Consider the following 23,399-nt stretch of genomic DNA (forward strand, 5'->3'; position numbering starts at 1 on the left):
CGTATCACGTGAAGGTCGTAAAGTACAGTGGTCTGAAGAGAGATTTTGCGGGATTTGGTGTCAACGCAATTAGCAAAAGTACTTTTTCAGTATATCATTTTTATAATTAAACCCAATGCTAATCAGGAACATAATAACATTACTGAGGGTATTTTCAAACTTTCTTTGAAGCAAACCGATCCACTGTGTCAGAACTAATCCTAACCCCAAAGCATAGGTTCGACCGAAGAGGTCAGACACAGCTATCCAAAGGTAAAGATCAGAGTAAGCACTGTACATAACATGAACGTCATTCACTATTATATATTTCTGTTATTAAAAGCAAGTTAGGAAAGCGATGGTAAACTTTTCTCACTGTAGCCCACCATGCACTCAACTTTATTTGTGTCATGTTTGTTAGTGGATGAAGTGAATCAGTCCATTATGAAGTGGGATTAGATGCATTTGTCTGTGCTTGTTAGTGGGCTTAAGTCTCCCTTTGTCTTGCAGGATGACTAAGTTTATGCTAGCCCACATGCACAGACACACTACAAACAAAGACAGGCTTACCGTTGGCCCTGTGTTGAAGGGTGTATTGGCCCTTGAAGAACTTGCAAGTGGAGTTGTCTCCCTTACAGGCCCCGCAGGCGTCCAGAGAGTCCTTTGAGCCCAGAATCTGGTCACAGCCTACTGCCTGTACACACACACACACACACACACACACACACACACACACACACACACACACACACACACACACACACACACACACACACACACACACACACACACACACACACACACACACACACACACACACACACACACACACACACACACACACACACACACACACACACACACACACACACACACACACACACACACACACACACAATCCAAGGCTAATGTTAACTCCAACTGTGTTGACATTGGGTGTTTCAAGTAACTAATGCCCTTGACAACAGAATAATATAACCATTGTTGTTGGGTGATGCAGCATTACTTTTAAGGTGAGATGAAGTGTAGGAACAAAATCAGTATGTATTAGATGTATTAGATGTAGTTATGTAGGTCCCAAGCATTTAACTGCGAAAAAAAAGAAAAGGTAAGAGGTAAATTCATTCTTGGACCCACAAAAAAACTAAATGTTTTCTTTATTATAAGCTCTCATGCATTGTATAAGCAATTGGATTATATATTGGCAAGAATGTCTCCTTTAAAGGCTGCAAGTATGGCAAGCAACGTGGCTGCTTTCGACAACGTTTTAAACAAAGGTCCAGTTTAACCCAATAATCAAAATCCTTTAGGTGGAACTGAGAGTTCATTTTAATCATTGTTTGCAGGTCAAGGAAGATTTTATAAACATGTCAAGGCAGGTGTAGTTTCTGTAGCAGAAGCAACACATACTGGCTAGCAACATGTCTCAGTACCCTACTGTCAATCAAAGTGTTAATGCCTCTTAATACCTTTAAAGTTAACTTATATTATAGTTATATAGAAAATGAACCCCCCATATAGTTGTCGAAGGGGGAAGTTAACTGAAGTCCAAAACTGGTTTTTTTGGTACCAGGCTGCTAACATGTTTATTTCTGCTGCAGACTGGGGCTTCTTAACAGGAGGGTTCATAGAGAATAACCAGCCCTAAGTGGCCGTTAGAGGAACTGCACTCTCTGACCATTCCAGTTCAACTTTCACCAATGGAGGTTGCCGCTTGGTTGAAACTACAATCTTGGACACCCACCCAACACTTATGAGATCAATACTGAAACAAGTCTGAAAAGCATATTCTTCCATGAACTGTCCTTTTTGTTCATGAAAGAGTTGGTCAGCACCGTGAATCCAAACAGACAATGTACCTCACACACTCCATCAATGCACAAATCTCCTTTGTGGTCGGAGCAGGAAGTGCCATCTTTGACCTTGCTGGCCATGGCGAAGAAGAAGTCGAAGTCTTCAGCGATGCAGTACAGCTTACAGATGTCTTCGTCTGCACATAGAGCAAACATTAGTATCATTGAAAAAGGTCAACTTTAAGGGAATGTCACTTAATTTGACTGATTCACCAAAGTGATTTTAGAACCTGGTAAATATAAAGTTGCCATAGCTGACGTTCTGCAACCTGTTACGCACATAATGTAAATGTCCTGGTGAGGCTGAATTGGAAAGGACAGGAATTTGAATATGATGGCACCCAGGGGTATTCATGTGGGGCTGCAGTTTTATTTTGCGGTTCAGATCAGTTATCACAGACAAGTCTCTACCGCCGCCTTTGATTACAATAAATGACGGTGAAGGTGACTTGGCCCAAGGTCCCAGAAGGCAGTTCAGAGTCTGTTCCTCTGTACATCGCCTCCCATTCATCAACAGCTTAAATAGGTCTGGGACGACGGCCAAATGCACCGCTCTCCTTCAGTTCTCTCCTTCAGTTCTCTCTCTCTCTCTCTCTCTCTCTCTCTCTCTCTCTCTCTCTCTCTCTCTCTCTCTCTCTCTCTCTCTCTCTCTCTCTCTCTCTCTCTCTCTCTCTCTCTCTCTCTCTCTCTCTCTCTCTCTAACAAAGCTGGCCCGTAGGCTTCCTTTTTAAATATATCCCCACCGAGGGGTGCAGGTGGCTACATGTCTCCCGTGCACATTACACAGTGATAGTTTCCTCCAGCTTTTTGGCTCTAATCACGGCAGCAATAAATAGAGTTTGGCATTACAGACACATTTTTTATAAAAAAAAGATTAAGACTAGCAGGCATACAGAATGAAAAGATCTACGGAATTAAGACGAGAAAAGGCTTGCCATGAGCACTGTGCAATCCTCTGTGTGTTTAACAGAGCTGCTCTGAACAATGAGATTTGAATATCCCTAAAGGGTGCTGCATGAGTCCTAAACCTTGTTATCCGTTTACCACTTCCTGGTTCCTTCACATCAATGTTATTTGAATGAAGTTTTGATAAGGAATTAGGTTTGTGGTAAATACAAGCTTACGTTGGTTGCTAACAAGTGGCCAACAAGTTGCTAACAAGTGGCTAAAGGAGACCACTAAACATCATTAGCCAATGACATCAACATCATTTAAAAAAACATTAGCCACCTTTTAGCTTAGCAGTTTTGAGTTGAAGTCATGTGACAGTCATGTAGTCCGTTATATATATATGTGTATAGGCTAACGTTAGATTTTTACACCTGGTGATTGCACTTTAAAATTGTGGAGATTATCTTGCTAAACAAAAAGTGTAAATATCATAAACGTGTGTTTGCCACAGAGCTTATTTCCTGCAGTATCCCAAAATCCAATGGAACAATCCCATTTATTTGAGTCGAGGGAGCCCTTGTGATGCTAACTTCTGGATCAGCCTACACACATAATGTAATTACTGCAACACTCTACAATGGATGCATTAAATATAAAATACTTATTGAGTCTTATAACAATTGATAACCTTACCGTCCACTTTGGTGTAGGGCTTCCACTTGTAGTACCAGCCCCTGAATGGCTTGCTGTTGTACTCGGCACACTGCTGGGCCCGAAAGTCCACAGCACTGAGCGGGCACGTCCGAGTGTTACACAGCTGGTTGAGGCGGCTGGAGCCTGAGCAAAATTGACCGTTGTTCTGTGGCCTGGGTGGAAGACAAGACCCAGAAAAAGAGACAATGAAAAAAAAGGGTTTAGTCATGGAGATATTCTGCTTGTTTTATGACACTTTAACCAATGCATTAACACGACAATCAAAACTCAGTAGCTACAATGTGGACTGTGTATTGAGACTGCATCACAAGACAAGTACACTTATATAGCGGTGGTAACTAACCTGTGTTCATTCATTATTTGAGCAGATTTAATATCATGTTCCCCTCGAGGTAATTTTCCTTTACTCTTGTGCAATTCAATGGTCATTGCAGTTTTGCAGATGTATGGAAAGTATGCATAAAGTATGCAAACACTTGCCACATTAATATCCTACAAATAAGTGTTTTTACAGGTTTTTAAGAGCTGAAGGAAACACACAATTTGTTTAGTTGAGAAACACAGACAACACCATGAGACGTCCCAAATGTGTTTTCCTTCCAAGAAGCAAAAAAGCCCCGACTCAATACCACCCGGTGCGGAGAACAACATGTTTTTGCCTGTTTTTCTCGCCTGAATGTTACTTTTGTCTTCTGATAAGAAAACAGGGCAGCTTTAATCCTTCACAAGGCGACTTGGCCCATCTCTGAATGAGTGACAGAAACGCCAAGAAAATATATTCTCAGAGCATATTACGTGAAATGTGTTCTCTAAAATGGCACCATCTTATCTGTCGCTGATGAAAGCAAACATGAGTGGACTAAATGTCACATTGATTTAAAACAGGAATGTCAAAGAGAAGTTTGCATGCCACGATATTTACACACCACACCAAATCAACACTCATCCAACCACACAGGAAGAGCTGACACAAAATATAAACAGGTAATGAAGCTTTAATACGCCATTAAAATCATAAAAGCCATCACCACTTGTTAGATGAAGACAAGCAGAGTCTTGAAATGTCTGCAGTCTCATGTTTTCTAAACCCATGCCAGGCATTCCAACGCCACCACCAGCAGAGAACATTGGGCCTGTTATGTCCAATAAAAGCATATCCCTTAGTGTTGCAACGTAATGAAACTTTAGAAAAGGAACAAAAAAAGAGAAGTAAACACCATGAGACTGCAACTATTTATTTGGAAATTCTTTTGCCAATGCAACTGTCTGCAACAATCAGAAAAAGTGCTTCACAGTTTTTTTATTTAACTCTTTTAAATGTTCCCCTCCATTCAGACCTGGACTCAATCAAACTGCGACTCAGCTGCCAAGAGTGATGGAGCTCCTCAAGGTGTGTGTGTGTGTGTGTGTGTGTGTGTGTGTGTGTGTGTGTGTGTGTGTGTGTGTGTGTGTGTGTGTGTGTGTGTGTGTGTGTGTGTGTGTGTGTGTGTGTGTGTGTGTGTGAAAATCTGTTCAGTGCCGATCTCGCTTCCCTTGGCGAGGGGGGGAATTGGCCCAGGTTTTCGTAGGCCTGATCCTATTAAGACTTAGCGGCAGACAAATGCAGCCCATATGGTAATGTGCTTACGGCAGGCCAGTGGGGAACTGTACCGCATACTGTGTCGTATAGTCAAGGCCTTCTGATCAGAGGCAAGTGTAGAAAACGGGACAGTTTTCTTGAGAAAGTTGAAAGCAGTTTGCGGATTATGGTCGTCTGGCCCTGAATTTCACAACCCTTCTGGTTTCTTAACCTCTTTTCTTCTTCGCTTCTGTCCCTAGATCCTCCAGTATCATTGGAACTGTGAATGGACTTCCAATAACAGGATAGAAACCAGATCTGACAACGTTTTCCGTTTTTGTTTCAGCCATTCCTCTTCGGTCTCTACACCCTGACTCCAACACAACCCTCAGGAACGTTAAGGGATCGTTAAAGTCCCGGGAGCCTGGTAAATCTGCCTAGTGACAGAAACTATAGGTCAGAGGTCATTTTGTTTAGTCTTGTCTTCTTGAGTCACCTGCTTCCTCTCCGTCTGCCTCTCAAACAACTTCTTACACAGATCCACAATCTGAGGCTCTGCTTAAGGCATAAACCCAGAACAAAAACCTCTACTGACCAAACAAGGTTCATCCTAAGCACCGTGCCCCCCCCCCCTTCTCCCTCCTCCCTCCATGCCCCCAACTCCCTTTAAATCGAGTGTGTGACAAAATGTGCTCCCTACAAAACCAGGTCAAGATCGTGAACCTAATCTTCTAGGCTTGTTGGTGAGGATTAAGTTGACTGTGTTTGATCTGGCAGGTGGTCTACGGGGAATGGAGGGGTGAGGCGGGAGGGGCTGGGAGAAGATTCATTTTCTGTCTAGGAGTAACTATTTGATGGGATGGCTTTAATCGGACGATCTCATAGAACTATTTTACAAGACTCAAAAGATACACGATGGCCTCATAAAGTGGATGTGCAGAATCAAATGAATTATGTTTTAAGACTCTTACTCGCGGTGTGAAGATTGTTTAGGAGGGTAGAGGTGAACATCTACAAACACTGATATAGTTGTCTGGTCACATTTTAAACAACATGGGATGTCTGGAGGACTCGATTTTTGCCGAGAGTTTAAGATATTGATCAACATATGGATGCATTTACATGTAATGCGTATGTATGTATACTGTATATATCTATATATTTACATACACTTCTGGGTAACATTTGAGCTATATCACCATGAAACCCCAGTTAACAGTTATTTGTTGTATTAAGTTTTCTGAAATGTTATGGAAATGTGAACATACAAATTCTAATTCATTTGGTTGACATATTTGATAAAAACGTTTTTACTAAAGCAATTTTAAATATATTTGTTTTACATTTCACATCAGAAAATACTGCTTATTAAATAAAAAAAAATTTCAGCATATTTTTATAAATGAAATGTATAAATCCGGCTAGAAATTATACAGTATATGAACAAACCCCACGTTAAAATCTGTTTCTGATGAATGAAACTGCAAAGTGTCTTGGAATGAAGTACTTCTTACATGGAGATGTCTGGCTCAGAGTATGGGGGAAAATATTATTTTAAATAGTTACGCAAGAAAACCCAAGTTGATAACTTAATTAACATAATTCTTTATTGTAATACACGTTTTATGAAATGATACTGTTAAATAAGCAATTGAGGCATTATCTAATGGAAACTGTTTGTGAATTTTGGAGAACTTTCCTTTCACAAATGGACAAAGTCAGTAAAATAAACACCTAGATATGGATTTTGGATGTAGCACAAATCATTTGAAATGTCTAAATGTACCAGCTAATGGCAATTTTGCTCATACTGCAGTGTCTGGCTTTTTAGGAGGAGTGCCCAGACAGATCAGTTTAGGGGTGAAGAGGACATTAGAGACAAGCAGTCAGATTCAGGCTAATCCATATGCTGCTCAGATTAAGAGCAGAAGGGCCCTTTTTAAATAATCTTAGAGATTACAGTACATGCGAAAAAACACACTCTGAGTCAGGGACTATCGTGACTCAGGAGTACACTGTGGGATACAACGTTTATCAAATTATTTTAGTGGAGGTATCTGTTAAGAATAGTTGAGAAAGGTTCAAAGGTCAAATAGACACTACAGTATGAGACATACACCAGACTCATTGTAACGTCTTAACATGAGAGTTCTAAGGAATCTGGCCACTTTTGGAAATGGTTTCATGACAGTTGTTGGATTAATGTTTAACCCTCCCCATCTTTCCAACCACTTTCTCTCTACTGACCCCCTAACTCACTGTTTAGCTGCACCAACCCCATTTTTCAGCGGCTGCTCCTACAAAGCACTCTTAAGTGCCACAGGAATGATAAACGGATGAGACAGTTAACCTGGTTTAAAGGGCCCTTGTTGGCCTGCCAGTTCTGGTGTATAATGTGTATCATATGAGGGCCGTTCTGCTTCTGAAACCTCTTGGTCTTTGATCCCTTGTGGGGACGGAATAGTCACATCAGTGTCTGTCCGGCTGTTAAGTAAGCATTGAGGAAGCCAGTGGACTGAAGAGCACCATATACAATAGTAGAAGTTTCTGGTATCTAAAATGATCTTTTAGTCGAGGTATTATGTTTCCCATGTAAAACTACAAAAAGGCTACATGTTCTCCCAGCCTTTAGCAATAAAAAGGGCGTTTTAACTTTTGAAAAGGGTGGAATACAGAAACAGTTGACGTCATAGTTGTAGTGGCAGACAATAAACAATAACTGAAATCATTTTAACATTCAGTTTAAGTGTTAGTACTGATTCAAGTTGAAAATACTCACTATAAATGTACACCTTGAGCTTTTGAGTTTACTCAGTTGGGGTGAAGGTGCTAATAGGCGTTAGGGATTTAAATGGAAATATAGCAATGAAAAGAATGAAAAGTTGATCATAAATGTACTGAAAAGTCTCAGTTGGCATTCTAAGATAATACTAGTCAAACTGAAATAAGTTAAATTGTGTATTAACAGACAACGTTGTAGTTTTTATGTGATTGTAGTATTTATTACATGTACAGCACTTTGGCCCGACCAAAAATCTCTTTTAAATGTGCTTTATAAATAAACTTTGATTTGATTTGATTTAAAAAGAGCTCAAGACTTTTGTTTAGTTTGATTTTTATATATCAGTTAAAGTGGATTCTCGGAAAGAACTCGGATAAAGAATTAGAAATCAAAGCAGTGACACTGTCAGTTGACAACTGCTGAACATGTCCTTCTAATTGTCAGTTGTACATTAGGGAAAAAGGGAGTTGTAAGGTTATAATACTTGTGCACAGGGTTGTCTTTGAACATGAGGGGCCGCGCATTTATTCAGCTTTGCGGGTATTGGGAAAAGTTATAATGTATTACAAATTAAAGACTAAAATGTGTGTCTTTGTGTGTTTCTCCCCTCTCTGCTGATTGCCTCTCTGCCTCTCTGCCTCTCCCAGGTGAGACCAATCCCTGATCAGGGCCTGCTTAAAAGGCTGAAGAAACCTGTGGCACCTCTTTCTGTCTGAATAGGGTGTGCTGTGTTGCAACGTCTCTCAATTGTGTTGGTTAGGAGGATGAACAGTAGTGATGGTGAGATGAAGCCTAATGAAGCTTTGAAGTTTTCCAGCCAATTGGTTCGCAACAGGGTTCATCTCATGAGGCTTCATCATGGGCTTCATCTGAACACAAACCCCCTGTTGGTCAAAGTGTGTAAAACAGGCAGATTGGACATCTCAACAGTGTGCTCTCTCTCATACCGAGTTCCCAATTAGTAAAGCCTTAGAATAACTCTAAACAACAAACATTAAATCATATTTTCATGTTAACAATATTGTATTTATTCCAGTTTAATGATTGTGATTGCAAATCCTAAGGAGGCTGGTAAACATTGCAAAGAGGGATTTGTATTCCTTAATAATATTCGTAAACTTAACCATGTTGTAGCCTGAGAAAGGCTAAACCATATCAAAGAATACATTTATTAACTACATTATCTCATTTAGCTGTAGCTTTTATAAACAACAAAAAAGACGTATTGACGAGTCGTTGAACGAGGGACCCTGCGGTCATGAGTCAACTGCTTTCCAGCTGAGCCACAGCACACACACTGAATCTCACTGAAAACACTGCAGCATATTTATTGATGTTTTTATTCCTACTTTTATTTATTTATACTTATGACATGTTCCGACCTCTATATAAGTGAGGGTCTGAGCTCTCTTAATTCCATTGTGTCACCGGGCCCGGGTACAGGAGGGGTAATATGGTTCGATGTATAAATACTAGGGCTGTCAAGTTAACGCGTTAATAACGCGTTAACGCAAAAAAAAATGAACGCCACTAATTATTTTAACGCGATTAACGCATGTGTATTTTTTTTCCTCGGCCGCCCCGTAGTTTTCAGAGCGCATTGAGTTTAAAATACCATCTACAAGCTGATGCTGCTGACAGCCCCGCTCCTGCCGCCCGCTTGTGGCAGACCACACTTCCACGCTCCCCGGCAGGCACCGACTGGCCATCGGGAGGACCGGGAGGGTGTGTGTCTGTGTGGCCCGAGCGAGCGAGAGAGAGACCTTACGTGCATTACCGTACCGCAGTGTGAACGCGGCTATTGTTGTTGTTGTTGTTGTTAGCATCTGGTGCTAGCTAGCTGCGCTAACGGATATAAGGAGCTGTTTAAATGAAAACAGAGGAGCGCTCTATCCACACAACTGCGCCGAGCACTTGACTTGATGCAGGAAGCAGACAGCGGGACATTGTAGGAGAAGTCAGCACACTCATGATTGCAGCAACATGATTGCAGCAACATGATCACAGCGTCCAGGCAGCTCCCGTTCGAGCATATGCCTTGAGTTGCACATAGCTCCAACGATCACACACACACACACACACACACACACACACACACACACACACACACACACACACACACACACACACACACACACACACACACACACACACACACACACACACACACACACACACACACACACACACACACACACACACACACACACACACACACACACACACACACACCCCATTTGTATTGTATGAGAGAGGTTCCAGGTTGAATTGAGGCGAATATGTGTAATGTTCAGAGGTTGTTGTGTTTAATATTCATGAGAATATTTGTCATTGTTCAAATGATAATAAACATTAGCATAAAGCATATGTGTCCACTCATATGTTGATAAGAGTATTAAAAACTTGAAAAATATTCCTCTAAGGTACATTTAGAACAGATAAAAAATGTGCGATTAATCGCGATTAACTATGGACAATCATGCGATTAATCGCGATTAAATATTTTAATCGACTGACAGCCCTAATAAATACATCCTGATCCTGACCATTATGAGCGTTGTAGTTCAACCGATCTAAAGCACTTCCTGAAGCAGTCACGTGGTATCGACAGGCAGCGAGGCTTCGTTTGTCATCGGTGACGTCACTGGCCCAAAACGATACAAGCCTCGATACAAGCTCCATGCAGTGGAACCAATTTGCTCAGTTAAAAAACTTCTTTAAGACTGTCCAAGCAAGAGGAGCTGCACTAGGGCTGCTCGATTATGGCAAAAATCATAATTTCGATTATTTGGGTCAATAATTGTAATTGCTATTACTAAATGCGATTATTCATTGACTTTGAAAACATCCATTTATTGAAGAAAAGAAATGTGAACAGTATGTTTTTAACAGTTGATTACCCTGAACTTTAAGTATAATTCAACTGAAAAACCAAAAAAAAAAAGCCCTAAGCTGCGCACATAAAAGCTTTCGTACCGAAGTCAGTCCTTGCACTTGGCACATGTAACAAAACCACATCATGTGATCTTAGGCAATAGCTACCTGCAACTCTCTGTGTGATCAGAGAGCAGATATATGACTGGAGTTTACCCAACATGGCTTTATAGATAAACATGTACCAATGACTGAGCCTCCGTACAGTTAGTGAAGGCAAACCTGCCCTGGCATACAGGGTGCAGTGATGAGTAAGTGCTTTACAATTAGTAACAAATCTCAGTGGACTGTGATAGGCGGCATCTAACTTGTGCAGGTAATGGGCGAGTTGCACAAGATGGCGTCTATCAACTTCCGGGGGCTGGGTGTGCGGTTGTAAACTTCCGGACTACAGTAGAGCGGTAGAGGGAAGAGCGATAGATAGCGTATAGATAGCGTATAGATATTATATAGGCACTATTTTACACTCGATGTCTCCAAGACCTACCGAAGGTTAACATCAGTGATGTACATCGGCTGGTACAACCGGCAGGCTCAGCCCCGAGGAGCAAAAGAGAAAAGGGGTTCAAGATGTAGCTACATATCCAGCTACGTCGACAATTATGAAGGTAAGTGACAAACAAAGCTGTAGTTACTGGCTAACTTTGACAACTTGACAGTCTTTATACAGTGTAAAGCGTTTTAATGATGTACTATTACGTTTTTTTGGATAACATGAATGATATAATCCAATTCCTCAGTTTCAAACAAAGATCTACCTTCAGGGAGAGTGAGCGTCAGGGCTAGCTGTTACAGGTCCATGAGAAAGCATGAAAAGCCTCATGATCTCAGAGTAGGGAGAAAAATAAAAAGTGTTAATCGGTTCAAAGCCTCTATCAGGTTCATGTTCTGGGGTTTTGATGTAGGTAGAGTAGGTAACCTGTGATTTAGGATTCAAATAAGTCCAGCTAGCTGACGTGTTGCAACAGATTACATAGTGACAATACATTAGCTCACATCAACTGGTAGCTAGCTATGTGTGTGTAGCATGAAGGGGCTACAGATTTATTTTCGTTGTGTAACCCTCTCGTGTAAAATGATAAATATCTAAACCCAAACTTAGCTTTCATCAAAGATTCTTAATGATAGGTTGAAAACCGTCTCTGCTTTCATGGAAACCCCAGAAACTGGTTGTGACGGCTGCTGTTCTTTACTGTATGGTTAGTATAATCCATGTTGTGTCCAATTATTTGTATTAGCCAGTGTTAGGTAAGTGCTGGTTTTGTACCCTACATCTATGCTACGCTGTTCAACGTTCTACTAACACTATTTTATGTAGTTATAATATAAGATAATACATTGAGAGAGCTGAGATGGGCAACACAAGCGTATCTGTTTGAATGTCCTCAAATGACAGTATTCCAAACAGCAGAACTTCTGTGTATGTGATGTGACTGACAACCTGACATGGTTTAGCCTTTTCCCACACCTACTACTTGCCTGATCAGCCTGCTCTCAGCTTTCTCTTTTGTCTGTGTTGTATTGAAGCAGTGTCCTAAATGTAAAATGACTGACATTTTGTTTTAAGAACTGTTCACCTGTGGAGATTGCAGTGGCAAAGTGTTCCTGTGTAGCTGGAACAGCACTCTGCAACTCCACACTCAACCTGGCTGCTGTCCCCCCTGTCCTCAGCTGCACTGAAACAGAGCAGCGATGGCACAAGCCAAGAACCATGGTAAGTACAGTATGTGTTCACAACCAATCCACGGTTTAATGAGTATTTCCTTTGTGCCAAGAGCTGATCTAGTATGTTGCATCAACGACCTTTTCAATTAATTTGACAATTCTTTTGTGTAATTAATAGGGTGTGAAACCAGGCAGAGTGAGTGACATGGTGTTCACTTCCACTAAGCCAAAGCAGTTTACAGTTGCTGACGGTGTAAGGTAATATCTATTGTCCCAAGTAATTGTATGTAGCCTGCTCCAACTTTGTGATTGTTGTCTGAGTGTAAAATTGTTCTTAAAGTCCTAATTATCATATAAACATGTTCAAAGGAGTACACGTTACAAGGCCGTGCGGGGGGAGCTGCCAGACCCAGATGTCCTCAAAGTCAGCGAGGCATACAAGGACTTCTCAGCAGACATCGCACCATGGGAAAAAACCGAATGGCTCACTACTCAACGACTAACACTCTTTCAGAGGATATGCACACATTATATATATTTTTTGCATCTACTTTCTGGATACTTTCATCTGTTATATAAACTAGCATTACTTAAATATGCAGAGACTAATTGAAATGTTTAAATATGTATTTTTCCCCCCGATATAACATCAACCTATGTTTTGTAAAAGTTTATTAAATTAATCTGTAAAATGTTATCATATTGTGGATTTATTAAATTATGTATTTTCCTTTGCTATTTATGTGTGCGTTTATTTTGAGGATATAATTCATTAGTACCTAAACATAGTATGGTATAACTGCTTTTTGTAATGAAATACACAATTGGTTTGGGAGCAAGAAATCTTTTAATCGTTGTTGCCCAGGCTTGCCGAAATGAATGGAAACGTATCTCCCGATTATAACATTGTGTAACTTGCTGCTGTTAAATACCGTCAAAATATGTGCTTTATGTGCAATATATACTTTATATACATATGCCATCTTTAATAACTGTAATACATACCGGGCTGCTAAATCCTAAGAACTGCTACAGGATTTAATTTGTTTTTTATCTGTATTTTTGAAAATTATGTAACTTTTTATCTTTTTTTTAGCATATTGTTTATGTAAGGGATAATGTGCTGCGACGCGGTCATTATGGGGAAAAGAACACCGACAGGCTGATCTGGAGCCCGACGCGAAGTCGCTGCACATTATCCCGCTTATTACATGGCCACATTCTCAACAAAGTAACGTTATGACTCCCAATATTAATTGAAATGCTTTTATGGATTTAGAAAATGATTTTATTGATTTAAAAAATAGTTGTATGTATTGATTTAAATTGACATGCATCCGCGAAGAAAAATTATCCGTTGTTACTGTTTGAACTAACGTAGCAACGGCAGGAACTGCTTCGATAGCGTTTTTGAGGAGCTTTCTGATTACAGATTTGAAAACATCGCTGCTTGCTTTAAAAGTAGCACAATTCATGATGTCAAACCTTGGAAAGTATCTAGATATCCCTGCCCTGATGCCAAAGTAACTGGCAACTGAATATGTGTCACCGTTTGATGTATATGTCTGGACTGCTGCGTAAAAAGGAGGGTTTCTGCCCGTTACTTCTCCGCTGTTTTCTTGTCCCTCTTGTCTTTTTCTTTTCTTCACTGGGGACTCATCAGCCACTAACCATTCCTCCAAATTACTGTGCTCTCCAAATATATTAAAATGAATGTTAAAATCCTCCATGTTGCTATCACACGACAGCGGAAAACTAAAGACAATCAGACAGTTTGCTTGCTTTTCAAACTGTTACATTTGAAAAACAGTGAGCGCGTCTCTTGTCAGTTTGAAAAGCCAACGGTAGGAACTGCTTGCGTTTTTGAGGAGCTTTTTGATTACAGATTTGAAAACATCGCTCCTTGCTTTAAAAGTAGTACAATTCATGATGTCACACCTTGGAAAGTATCTAGATATCCCTGCCCTAATGACAAAGTAACTGGCAACTGAATATGTGTCGCCGTTTGATGTCTATGTCTGGACCGCTGCGTAAAAAGGAGGGTTTCTGCCCCGTTACTTCTCCGCTGTTTTTCATGTCCCAGTTCGAAAAGCAAACTGCATGCAGTTTGCTTTTCGGCCCAACTGTATACAGTTAAATCGACCGGACTTCTTTCTGAAGATGTGAGCGTCCTTAACAACGGTCAATAAGTCCTTGACAGCGGTCTGTCTGTTCGGTATTAACAACGTGTCACGTGTTCTGAATTGACCAAACAGAATCGAGTATTCAACTAAGCTATGTAATAATATATTTTATTACATGGCTTAGTTGAATACTCGAATACACCTTCATACCGATCTAGATCCCTCCGCTTCGCGTCGGGCTCCTGATCAGCCTGTCGGTGTTCTTTTCCCCATAATGACCGCGTCGCAGCACATTATCCCTTACATAACTTAGTACTTTTTTAGCATATTGTTTATTATATTATAACTTAGTACCTTTTAACGCATGTAAGATATTCAACACTAAGCTGTCTGTGGCTCTTTCCTGCTGTAACGCTGCAAATGTCCCCTCTGTGGGACTAAAGGTATTCTGATTCTGATAACGGGACGAATTTGTACAAAGGGGCACACAGCAATGTAGTGCCGACTTTCTTACACGCTGGAAGGCCAATCGCTTTTCTTTACCCCGAAATCCGCTCATTCTTGTTCTCGGTGTGACATAACAAACTGTCAAAACTCTGTACTCAAACCGGAAGTACTCAGCCGCCGGAAGTTGATAGACGCCATCTTGTGTACAGAGCCTATAGGCAGGTGCATTCATATACATCAGTCCAGCACAGGTAAAAAGGTCACAGAGACTAGCCTTCTTCTGGCCTCAAGTGAGAAACGGGACTTGTTTCTGAAAAAGAAACCTAGCTTCAACCTCAGTAAGCAGTTGAAATGTCAGTTGGTTAATGAGCACTGACTGTTTTAATTAAACTATAATGTATTGAGGCTGTATCAAATAGACATGTTGACACGTCACAACAGGAAGAGCACAGGTGTAAATATTGGAATGAATCATGGGCTGAATTCCATTTAGCTGCTTCAGGTTAATTTGTTCATGCTTTGCTTTTTCGTCACTCACTGGAACATTTGAATAAAACAACAGCATCATTAGTGTTATTATTATTAATAACACATGCTTTTCCAAATATGATCAGTCAAAGATTATTCAGCTACACCTTTTATTTGGTCCTACGTTGACTCTGTGCAGGCTCCTTTGTGTTTGCTTAACAACCATTTATGTTTTGTTAATAACAACAGGATGGTATGAAGTCATTCTAATATTCAAGTCCTACATGTCAACTCTAATTTGCTAAAAGACAGTACTCAAGGGCAGCAGTTATTAAGAGAGAACATGTGTCCCTGGTATCCTTGTCATCTCACCTGCACTTACACAACACAAATGTAGGATTAAATGTGACATGCCTCCATGATCTAACCTGCTATGACTAATTTCTCAATGACAGTGTCATTAACAGTACAACCCAAACAGCAGATTGGTTGTGATGAAGTCACTCCGCCAATCAGGTGGCCTTGGATGTAAGCCATTAGTCATGATCCTGTTTAGTGTGATATAAGAGTCTGTTTATATTCAACAACTTTTCCAAATAAAGCACTTTTTTAAGAATCCCAAGAGGAATTCTCAAGGTTTCCCAGCAACTTACAACTGTGGTAAACTGCAACATGTTTATACAGTATATACTGTATGGTATACTGATTATTTCATCCCATTGAAGAATAATTATTGTGCTAGAAACAACCAACATTATGTTTCGTACTGCTTTCTTCAGATGGGTGGACTTGACAATTTTAAGCAGTTGGAAGCACTGCCCTCAAAATGCAAGCACCTTTTAAGAAAATAAACTAAAAAAAACAACATTAAATTATAGGATTTCACGCCCCTATTGTATGTGTGCTTATGGATTAAATAAAACCTTAATAACACAGTACAGGAAAAGGGAAATCCCCAAAAAGCATAATAGGGCCCCTTTTGAATATCAGCTCTGCGTAAGTGGCAATAGTTCATCAGAACTAAAGAGTTCTGATGAACTAAGTACTGGGAACTAAGTACAGCAAAGTACTTGGTGTGAAAGCGCCTATTGCTGTCCTCAAACTGTTGTGGAGCCATTGACAAATGTGTCCTGAAATATGCTTTACAATAGACACCTTGCTAATTAAAACATCAATTCAACCTCACTTTTAAATATGAAATATCAAGAGTGCTAAAATCCTCTTGACAACTGGCTAGAAACACAAATTAGTAATACTCTAGAGGTGGTATTTAGGAATTTCTGTGGACATTTCTTCTTTTTGATTGGCCATGGCACAGCTGATTGGTTCCACCATCCACTTCAGGACTGTTTGAGTTACAGTATGGAGCAAATGGCTTGCGTAAAATTATTCCTCAAGGACTTTAAACCCTTAATGACGACAAAACTTGTTCAAACAATGCATTCCATTTAATGTCAGTCTGTCCAAGAATCTCTGTATAAGGCTGACTTTGGCGTCTGGTCTTCACATAGTTATTAATGCAGAAGAGACTGAAATTGATCTGAAAATGAATCTTTTCTCTAAATATCCAATTGCAAAAATCCTGCTGTTCCTGTATTACATTTAAAGGGCCAGTGTTGGGGCACACTGACTTACCGGGACAATACATCGGTTGATAGTAGATTTGTGACATAACGATAAATCTAGTTACCAATTGTAAGAAAGTAAAATAAAGTCCTAAAAACATCTAATAAATCAGCTGAAGTGTTCTAGGGAACAACAGTAGGGGTTGTACGTATGCTAGGAAACATTAAAACTAATGCTGTATCAGACGCCTGTAATGACAGGCACAGAGCACTTCACCAACAAATAGATATTCCCTGTGAGATCTGCTTCCGCAGAATGATGTAGTTATGTTTATGTGAGTGAGCCGCGATAGGGGACGTTTGCTGACCGTCTTGGCAGCTTTCAGAGAAAAGAGCATGCTATTAGGAAGGCTTCCTCGTCTGGAGCACGGGGAGAGATAGTCTGGGCTGTCAGTCTGACTGATGAGAGCTGTTATCAGGCACGTGTGTGTGTGTGTGTGTGTGTGTGTGTGTGTGTGTGTGTGTGTGCGTGCGTGCGTGCGTGCGTGCGTGCGTGCGTGCGTGCGTGCGTGCGTGCGTGTGTGTGTGTGTGCAAGTCTGTGCTGCAGATATCTGGCAGACAGCGCTTTCAGGTGTTCACTAAGGAAGAAATGTTTGGACTTTAAAGAAATGCTTTCTGACCCAAAAGCACTACTCAGGTTTTCACAGTAGAAGCAGACACATGACAACATGAATCACTTTGTCGTCTGTTTGGCAAGTCAAAGAATACTATACTCACAAAATCATCATTTGTATATAAATGACTCGCCTTGTGTTACCTTGAATTCTTTAAGAATACTTTGTTTTATCGCATGCCTCCACGACCAGTAACGATTGCAAAAACTGAAGTAAATGGAGGACTCATGCACTATAGTCCAAGTCTCATTTAGTATTTGCACGGACAGGTAAGCAGGCCTGCACAAGTGTGAAACAGTTAATAAGGAAGTGTTTTAAAAATGTATTATACTGGATACATAGGATTTGAAAAAGATTATATGAGGAAAAACATTTTATTTACAAATCAAAGACAACACAGGGACACCAACATTCAAATGGTAATTTTAGGGATGTATTATCCCCTGAATAGCATTTTCAAAAGGAGGTGTTGAACAATGAGATAATGGAGTGGTGTCTTGATAACATATGTTTGTAGGCAGACCCAGAAGTTAGCATCGAAGGGATCCCTGAACAAAAAGCTAATGGGATTTTACCATTGGATTTCGGCATGTTGCAGAAAATCAAATCTGTGGCAAAAACAAGTTTATGATACTTGCATGTTTTTGTTCAGCAGGATAATCTCCACCGACTAAAACCACTTTTATGATTTCTGAATCCTAAGAGCAATCGCCAGAAGTAAAATGCTAACGTTAGGCTAACATCACCGTTGAATGACATGTGATGTGGTGGCCAATGTTTGGTGTGAGTGAGTCATTTGTTAGCATCCCCATTTTTAAGAGACATAACGGCTTTGTACATTCACCAGTACTCCATTTACTGACGTATTCTGTCAAAAATATTTTAAGCTTGTATACACCGTTAAAGACCTTATTTTAGGCATCCAACCAAAAATGCTTTAAACAACCATTGAATTTGAGACAAGAGAAATGGATGTGGGAACATACCTACTCATTCCCGTGTTTTAGGACTCATTCCTGCACCACGCTGAGTGTTTGTGAGTGTGTATACCTCGGGCTGTTGCAGGAGCGCTCCCTGTACATGATCCCCTGTCCACAGGTCCTGGAGCAGTCGGACCACTGAGACCAGGTCGACCACTGGCCGTGGACCGCCCTAGGGCCGTGCTCCCCGTGTTTAACACACTGCCCTCGCCGACACCACTGGAGGAAAACGGAGAGAGAATGGAATTAATGAAGAGGAAAGAAAAGACGTGCAGGAGTAGTTTTCTTATCAGAAGCATTGGAGTTTCCTGGTTTGGACAAATGCCCAGCACCACACCTGGACAGTGGACACCCATACTCTCCAGCTACAGCCAGAACACACACACACACACACACACATTTTAGTCACTGAATTAAACACTGGGATCTGGGAACACCATGTCAACACAACACCAAAGCACAACTTATATAAACCACCTGAAATGTGTGTGCGATCAGATCATGGTTGAATCAGGAAGTCTGTCTTTAAACTGTGATGATTGTTTCCATCTGATAATTTAGGGGTACATGTATGGTTTGTCCTCATTTCCTCTTGAATTTTTCTGAAGGGGGAAGTTTGGTCCATCCATCCATCGTCAACTGCTTATCCCGAGTCAAGTCTCGGGAAACAGTTCCAGCAGAGGGCCCCAAACGTCCCTTTCCCTGGCCACAGCAATCAGCTCTGACTGGGGGATTCCAAGGTGCTCCCAGGCCAGCATGGAGATACTGTGTATTGCCTCCACCCGTTCCTGGGTCTGCCCCTTGGTCTCCTCCCAGCTGGACGTGCCTTGAAGACCTTCCTAGGGTTGCCAGCTGGCATCCTTACCAGGTCCGTGAATCACCTCAACTGGCTGCTTTCTACGCGAAGAAGCTGCGGCTCTACTTAACATTAAGGGTAATGCCGCCACGTTCCAGAGAAAACCCATTTCGGCCCCTTGTATTTGGTCATGACCATGTAGGAACTAAGATGGAGCGGTAGTTTGAAGGAGTTCAAGTTTCTCTGGAAGTTACGAAATGTCTTTTTTGCTAAAATGTATATGATAACTTTGATTCCACTCTCATATCTGTACAGTAAATATAAAGCTACCATATATCGCTAGCTTAGCGTAGCAAGAAGATTCAAATCTATGTGTAAACAGTTATCATGGCTGTCTAACTTTATGTTAATGAACACCTCTAAAGCTCATTAATCAAGCTAACCAATCAAAAGTATAATAACTAGACAATGTGATGGGTGGCCTGAGTATTTATAATTCCTTGAATGGCAGTAGTAGTCATAGGTGGCATCAACCTTATTGCAAACTTTCTGAAAGTAAGCATAGCTAAGTGTATTTTCTAAATGTTGTTAGGTGCTGTTTTTGCTCAAAAAAAGGTTGAGGTGCTCAATGTGATCTTGAAACTCCTTGACCGATTGAGTAACTACCAAGCGAATATTAACTCACATGACTGATCAGCTGTTTCTACCATCTGTATCTCTTACATTTTCAAAGGTTTTTGCCCCATTTTCTTTTGTATTGTCTAATCAATGACACAGTGATTACAAGTGCAGGAAGTAGAATGAGTGGCTGCTGTGGAGCAAGAAGACAATTCCTCACCATGTCAGGGCCACAGCTGGTGCCTTCTGCAGCAGGCATGAACTTGGTCTCGCACCGGTGCCCTGTGCGATGGCACCACAGCGACTTGCAGATGTCCTGACAAACGGGTCAAACACACACACAGTATGAGATGTCTTATCAGATATGGTATTTTGTATCTTATGACTGTAGTCTGACAGCCTCTTGGCACCGTGTAACTCCCCTTCCTTGACTCGCGAGCACCTGCTTCCTGCCAGGACCACCATCACGCTGGTAAGCTTCTCCACAAAGCCCCGGTGTCAAATCTAATCACTGTACTTCTTTAATGAAACGGCCTATAATTGTATGTGTCATCTGACCTAACAATACAGAGACAGAGCGAGCGAGTGAGAACAGAGGGAGAGCCGGGGTCGAAAGACAGGCGGCAGAGTCTGGCAACCCGCCCAACCAGTGGCGTTTTGTCCTGGAGGCCAAGGGAAGCCAGGCTTCCCCTGTTTTTTCGGATTGTAGTTATAATTTTAATAAATAAATAAAAACACTTTGTTTAGTTTAGTAAATTCTTTGTTGTGTGTTGCTGCCGGCCCGTCTCTCCCCCATTCTCATTGAGTATTTTACAAAGAGTGAAACAGCGCCCCTCTAGATGTTATGGTGAAACAGTAGATTGCACTCTCTGTTGCGAGGGGAGGCCAGCCGAAAGTGGCTTCCCTTGGTGAAAAAAAATTGAGGGATTGACCAATCAGACAAGGCTCACGTCATGCCCCTGCCAACCTGTGATTAGTCAGGGCCATGTCAAGGGAAGCCAGAGGCGGCTGGCTTCCCTTGCCTCACAATCCAATCAAATCGCATCAACTTAGTGTTGCAGTGACGCGTCCTAAAACCCGGAATTAAGCTGCGCTCGGTTTCCCTCGACAAAAAGGCAATGGGATTTCTCCATAGGATTTTGGAAAATAGCTCGAAATAAGGTCTAACCTGTTAGATAAATGCACGTTTTGTTAAGTCGGATAATATCCACATGTCTACCCTACTTTTATAATTTTCGAATCATAAAACTAATCGATAGAAGATAGATAGCGCCACTGCACCACTCTCACCGCCGTTAGAAAGTAGCAAGCAACTGAAGCAAGTGCAATTATGGAGGGTGGCGATTTGGAGTATTTAATCAAAAATAATTGTACTAAACTTCCGCTACAGCAGCAACAACAAATACAATCTGATGACAGGCCAATGCCCAAACTGGAGCTGTGTACAGCGAGGAAAACAGGAGCGATTCGGACGTAAAACGTTAAAGGTCTCCTGATTTAGTTTGTGAATGAATGCTTATTAGAGTTTGGGCTGGAGAGTACGTGCGGACCTGTCGGTTAGATAACAGGCGTGTGTAAGTCTTGCATCTGTGATACAAATGTGTGTAACATGATACCGGGTGCTGTAATCACTCATCTGGTTACGTTATTACATTGACCACCACACCCCCGACCCAAAAGAAAGGACGTATTATTGGCTTCCCCTAATTTTTTTCCCACGCCACGCTACTGCGCCCAACAGCAACTGGCAATGGGAGAGAAACTAGAAAGGAGGGAGGGGGAAAGGCAGGAGAGACCGCTCTGGTGTGTGTTTGAGTCTTTGTCCCCATTCTCTGATCCAAAGCAGGTGGTTGACAGCCATACCAGCATGCTTTAAAAATCATTCTACATGAGCCTATCGTGGACAATAAAAACAATTGTGAAAAGCAGCCTAAATCCACAGTTAACTAGCGTGTAGGTTAATTTACCACCCACAGTCCTAAGAAATGCAGATGTAGTATTTGATCTTCTTTTAAGGGAAACATAGCCGGGAGTTAGGGACGTCGTCAATAGCCAGGGTGATGTCATGTTTGCTAATACGTAATATATACGATTCGGTAAAGTCGATTTCCCAGCAATTATATCCCCGAATGGTATACCCCTAGTATTTTAAAGAGCATTTACATGTGAATTAACATCATTCAATGCACCCAACATAAAGGGTTATACCAAGACCCAGAAGGCTTCTGTTGGGGGGGGGGACCCACGGGGGAAGGCTTGGGATTCCCATTCAATTCATGGAATGCATTTCAATGGTGGGTCAAATGTGAGGGGGGTTCGAGGTGGTTGTGCAAAGATCATGCTAATTAATAAAGTGCCAATTTAGCACTGCATCGTTAGCGCTGTAAAGGGTGCTCCGTCTCATTAGTGCAGGCTCATCTAGTGCATCTTGGTTTAGGTAAAGGGACATGTGAACAATGCTTGACTTAAGAATGTTGGGGTTCATGTTAGACCGGGACTGCAAGCTGCTGCAGCCAAAATATTATCAATAAGAGCAGTGACATTGAACCGAAACAGAACTATAGGCAGCTAACCATATTTAATTGCATTGTTTTGGTTTAAGGTTTCAGAAAAGCTCTGCTTAGCTTCATGGCAGTACAGTCAGATAATGATTTGTCAATAATGAACCCTTTTCCATTGTTAATTGAAATCATGCTAATAATGCATTAACTGAATATCTCACCTTGACAAAATCAAGGCTACACAGTTTGGCCTTGGAGCCAAACTGCCACTTGCACTGCGTGTCTGCGTTGTACAGCTGCCCAGGAAGTTGTTCTGGGTATTTGTACTGACCAATCTGCCTCGGCTCGTCCACCAGACAGGATGCCTGGGCTGTTCTGGTGAAAACAACAAATCACCCGTGTCAGTCAGGAAGCCGACTAAAACATTTTTTTATTGGTTTGTGCACTTGCGCAAGGCAGTAAAGGCCTACCCAAGAAAGCGGCTGAGGTACTGTCGACTGCAGGTGGACCAGAAGAAGACACCGTTGTTTCCCGCCAGAGTGGGAGACATGATGTTGCCTTCTGTCTTGCGACAAGGGTTCCCCTCACCATCATGGATCATCCCAAAACTAGAGAAAATAATGTAAAGAATTGTAATTGTCATTTTCACGTTTTGCTCTTCGGCTTAGATGCTCACATGAAGGTTGAACAAAAAAATATAATTCAGAATTGTTTTAAATGTTACGGAGCCCCTAAAGGTTAATGGAAAAAAAAAGTATCTTGTCCGAACGATATACTTTCTCGTGCGCACAAGATACTTTCTTATGGTTAGACACATCGAACCCGATTATTACGCCATATTACTAGTTGT

At 41.2% G+C, this 23,399-nt stretch overlaps 1 protein-coding gene across 1 annotated transcript in view; it reads right to left on the minus strand.

The window, feature by feature from the left end:
• Positions 1-23,399, minus strand: part of adamts18 (ADAM metallopeptidase with thrombospondin type 1 motif, 18) — an 89,494-nt gene that overhangs the window by 39,384 nt on the left and 26,711 nt on the right. The window contains exons 9-15 of the mRNA XM_034103802.1: positions 23,020-23,157; positions 22,771-22,924; positions 20,269-20,364; positions 18,705-18,853; positions 3,417-3,589; positions 1,839-1,969; positions 550-673 (exon numbers count right to left, since the gene is read on the minus strand). Of these exons, the coding sequence (XP_033959693.1) occupies positions 550-673; positions 1,839-1,969; positions 3,417-3,589; positions 18,705-18,853; positions 20,269-20,364; positions 22,771-22,924; positions 23,020-23,157 (965 nt within the window). The remainder of the gene's footprint in view (positions 1-549; positions 674-1,838; positions 1,970-3,416; positions 3,590-18,704; positions 18,854-20,268; positions 20,365-22,770; positions 22,925-23,019; positions 23,158-23,399) is intronic.

Source organism: Pseudochaenichthys georgianus, chromosome 3 (assembly GCF_902827115.2).
Source record: "Pseudochaenichthys georgianus chromosome 3, fPseGeo1.2, whole genome shotgun sequence".
NCBI classification, from domain to species: Eukaryota; Metazoa; Chordata; class Actinopteri; order Perciformes; family Channichthyidae; genus Pseudochaenichthys; species Pseudochaenichthys georgianus.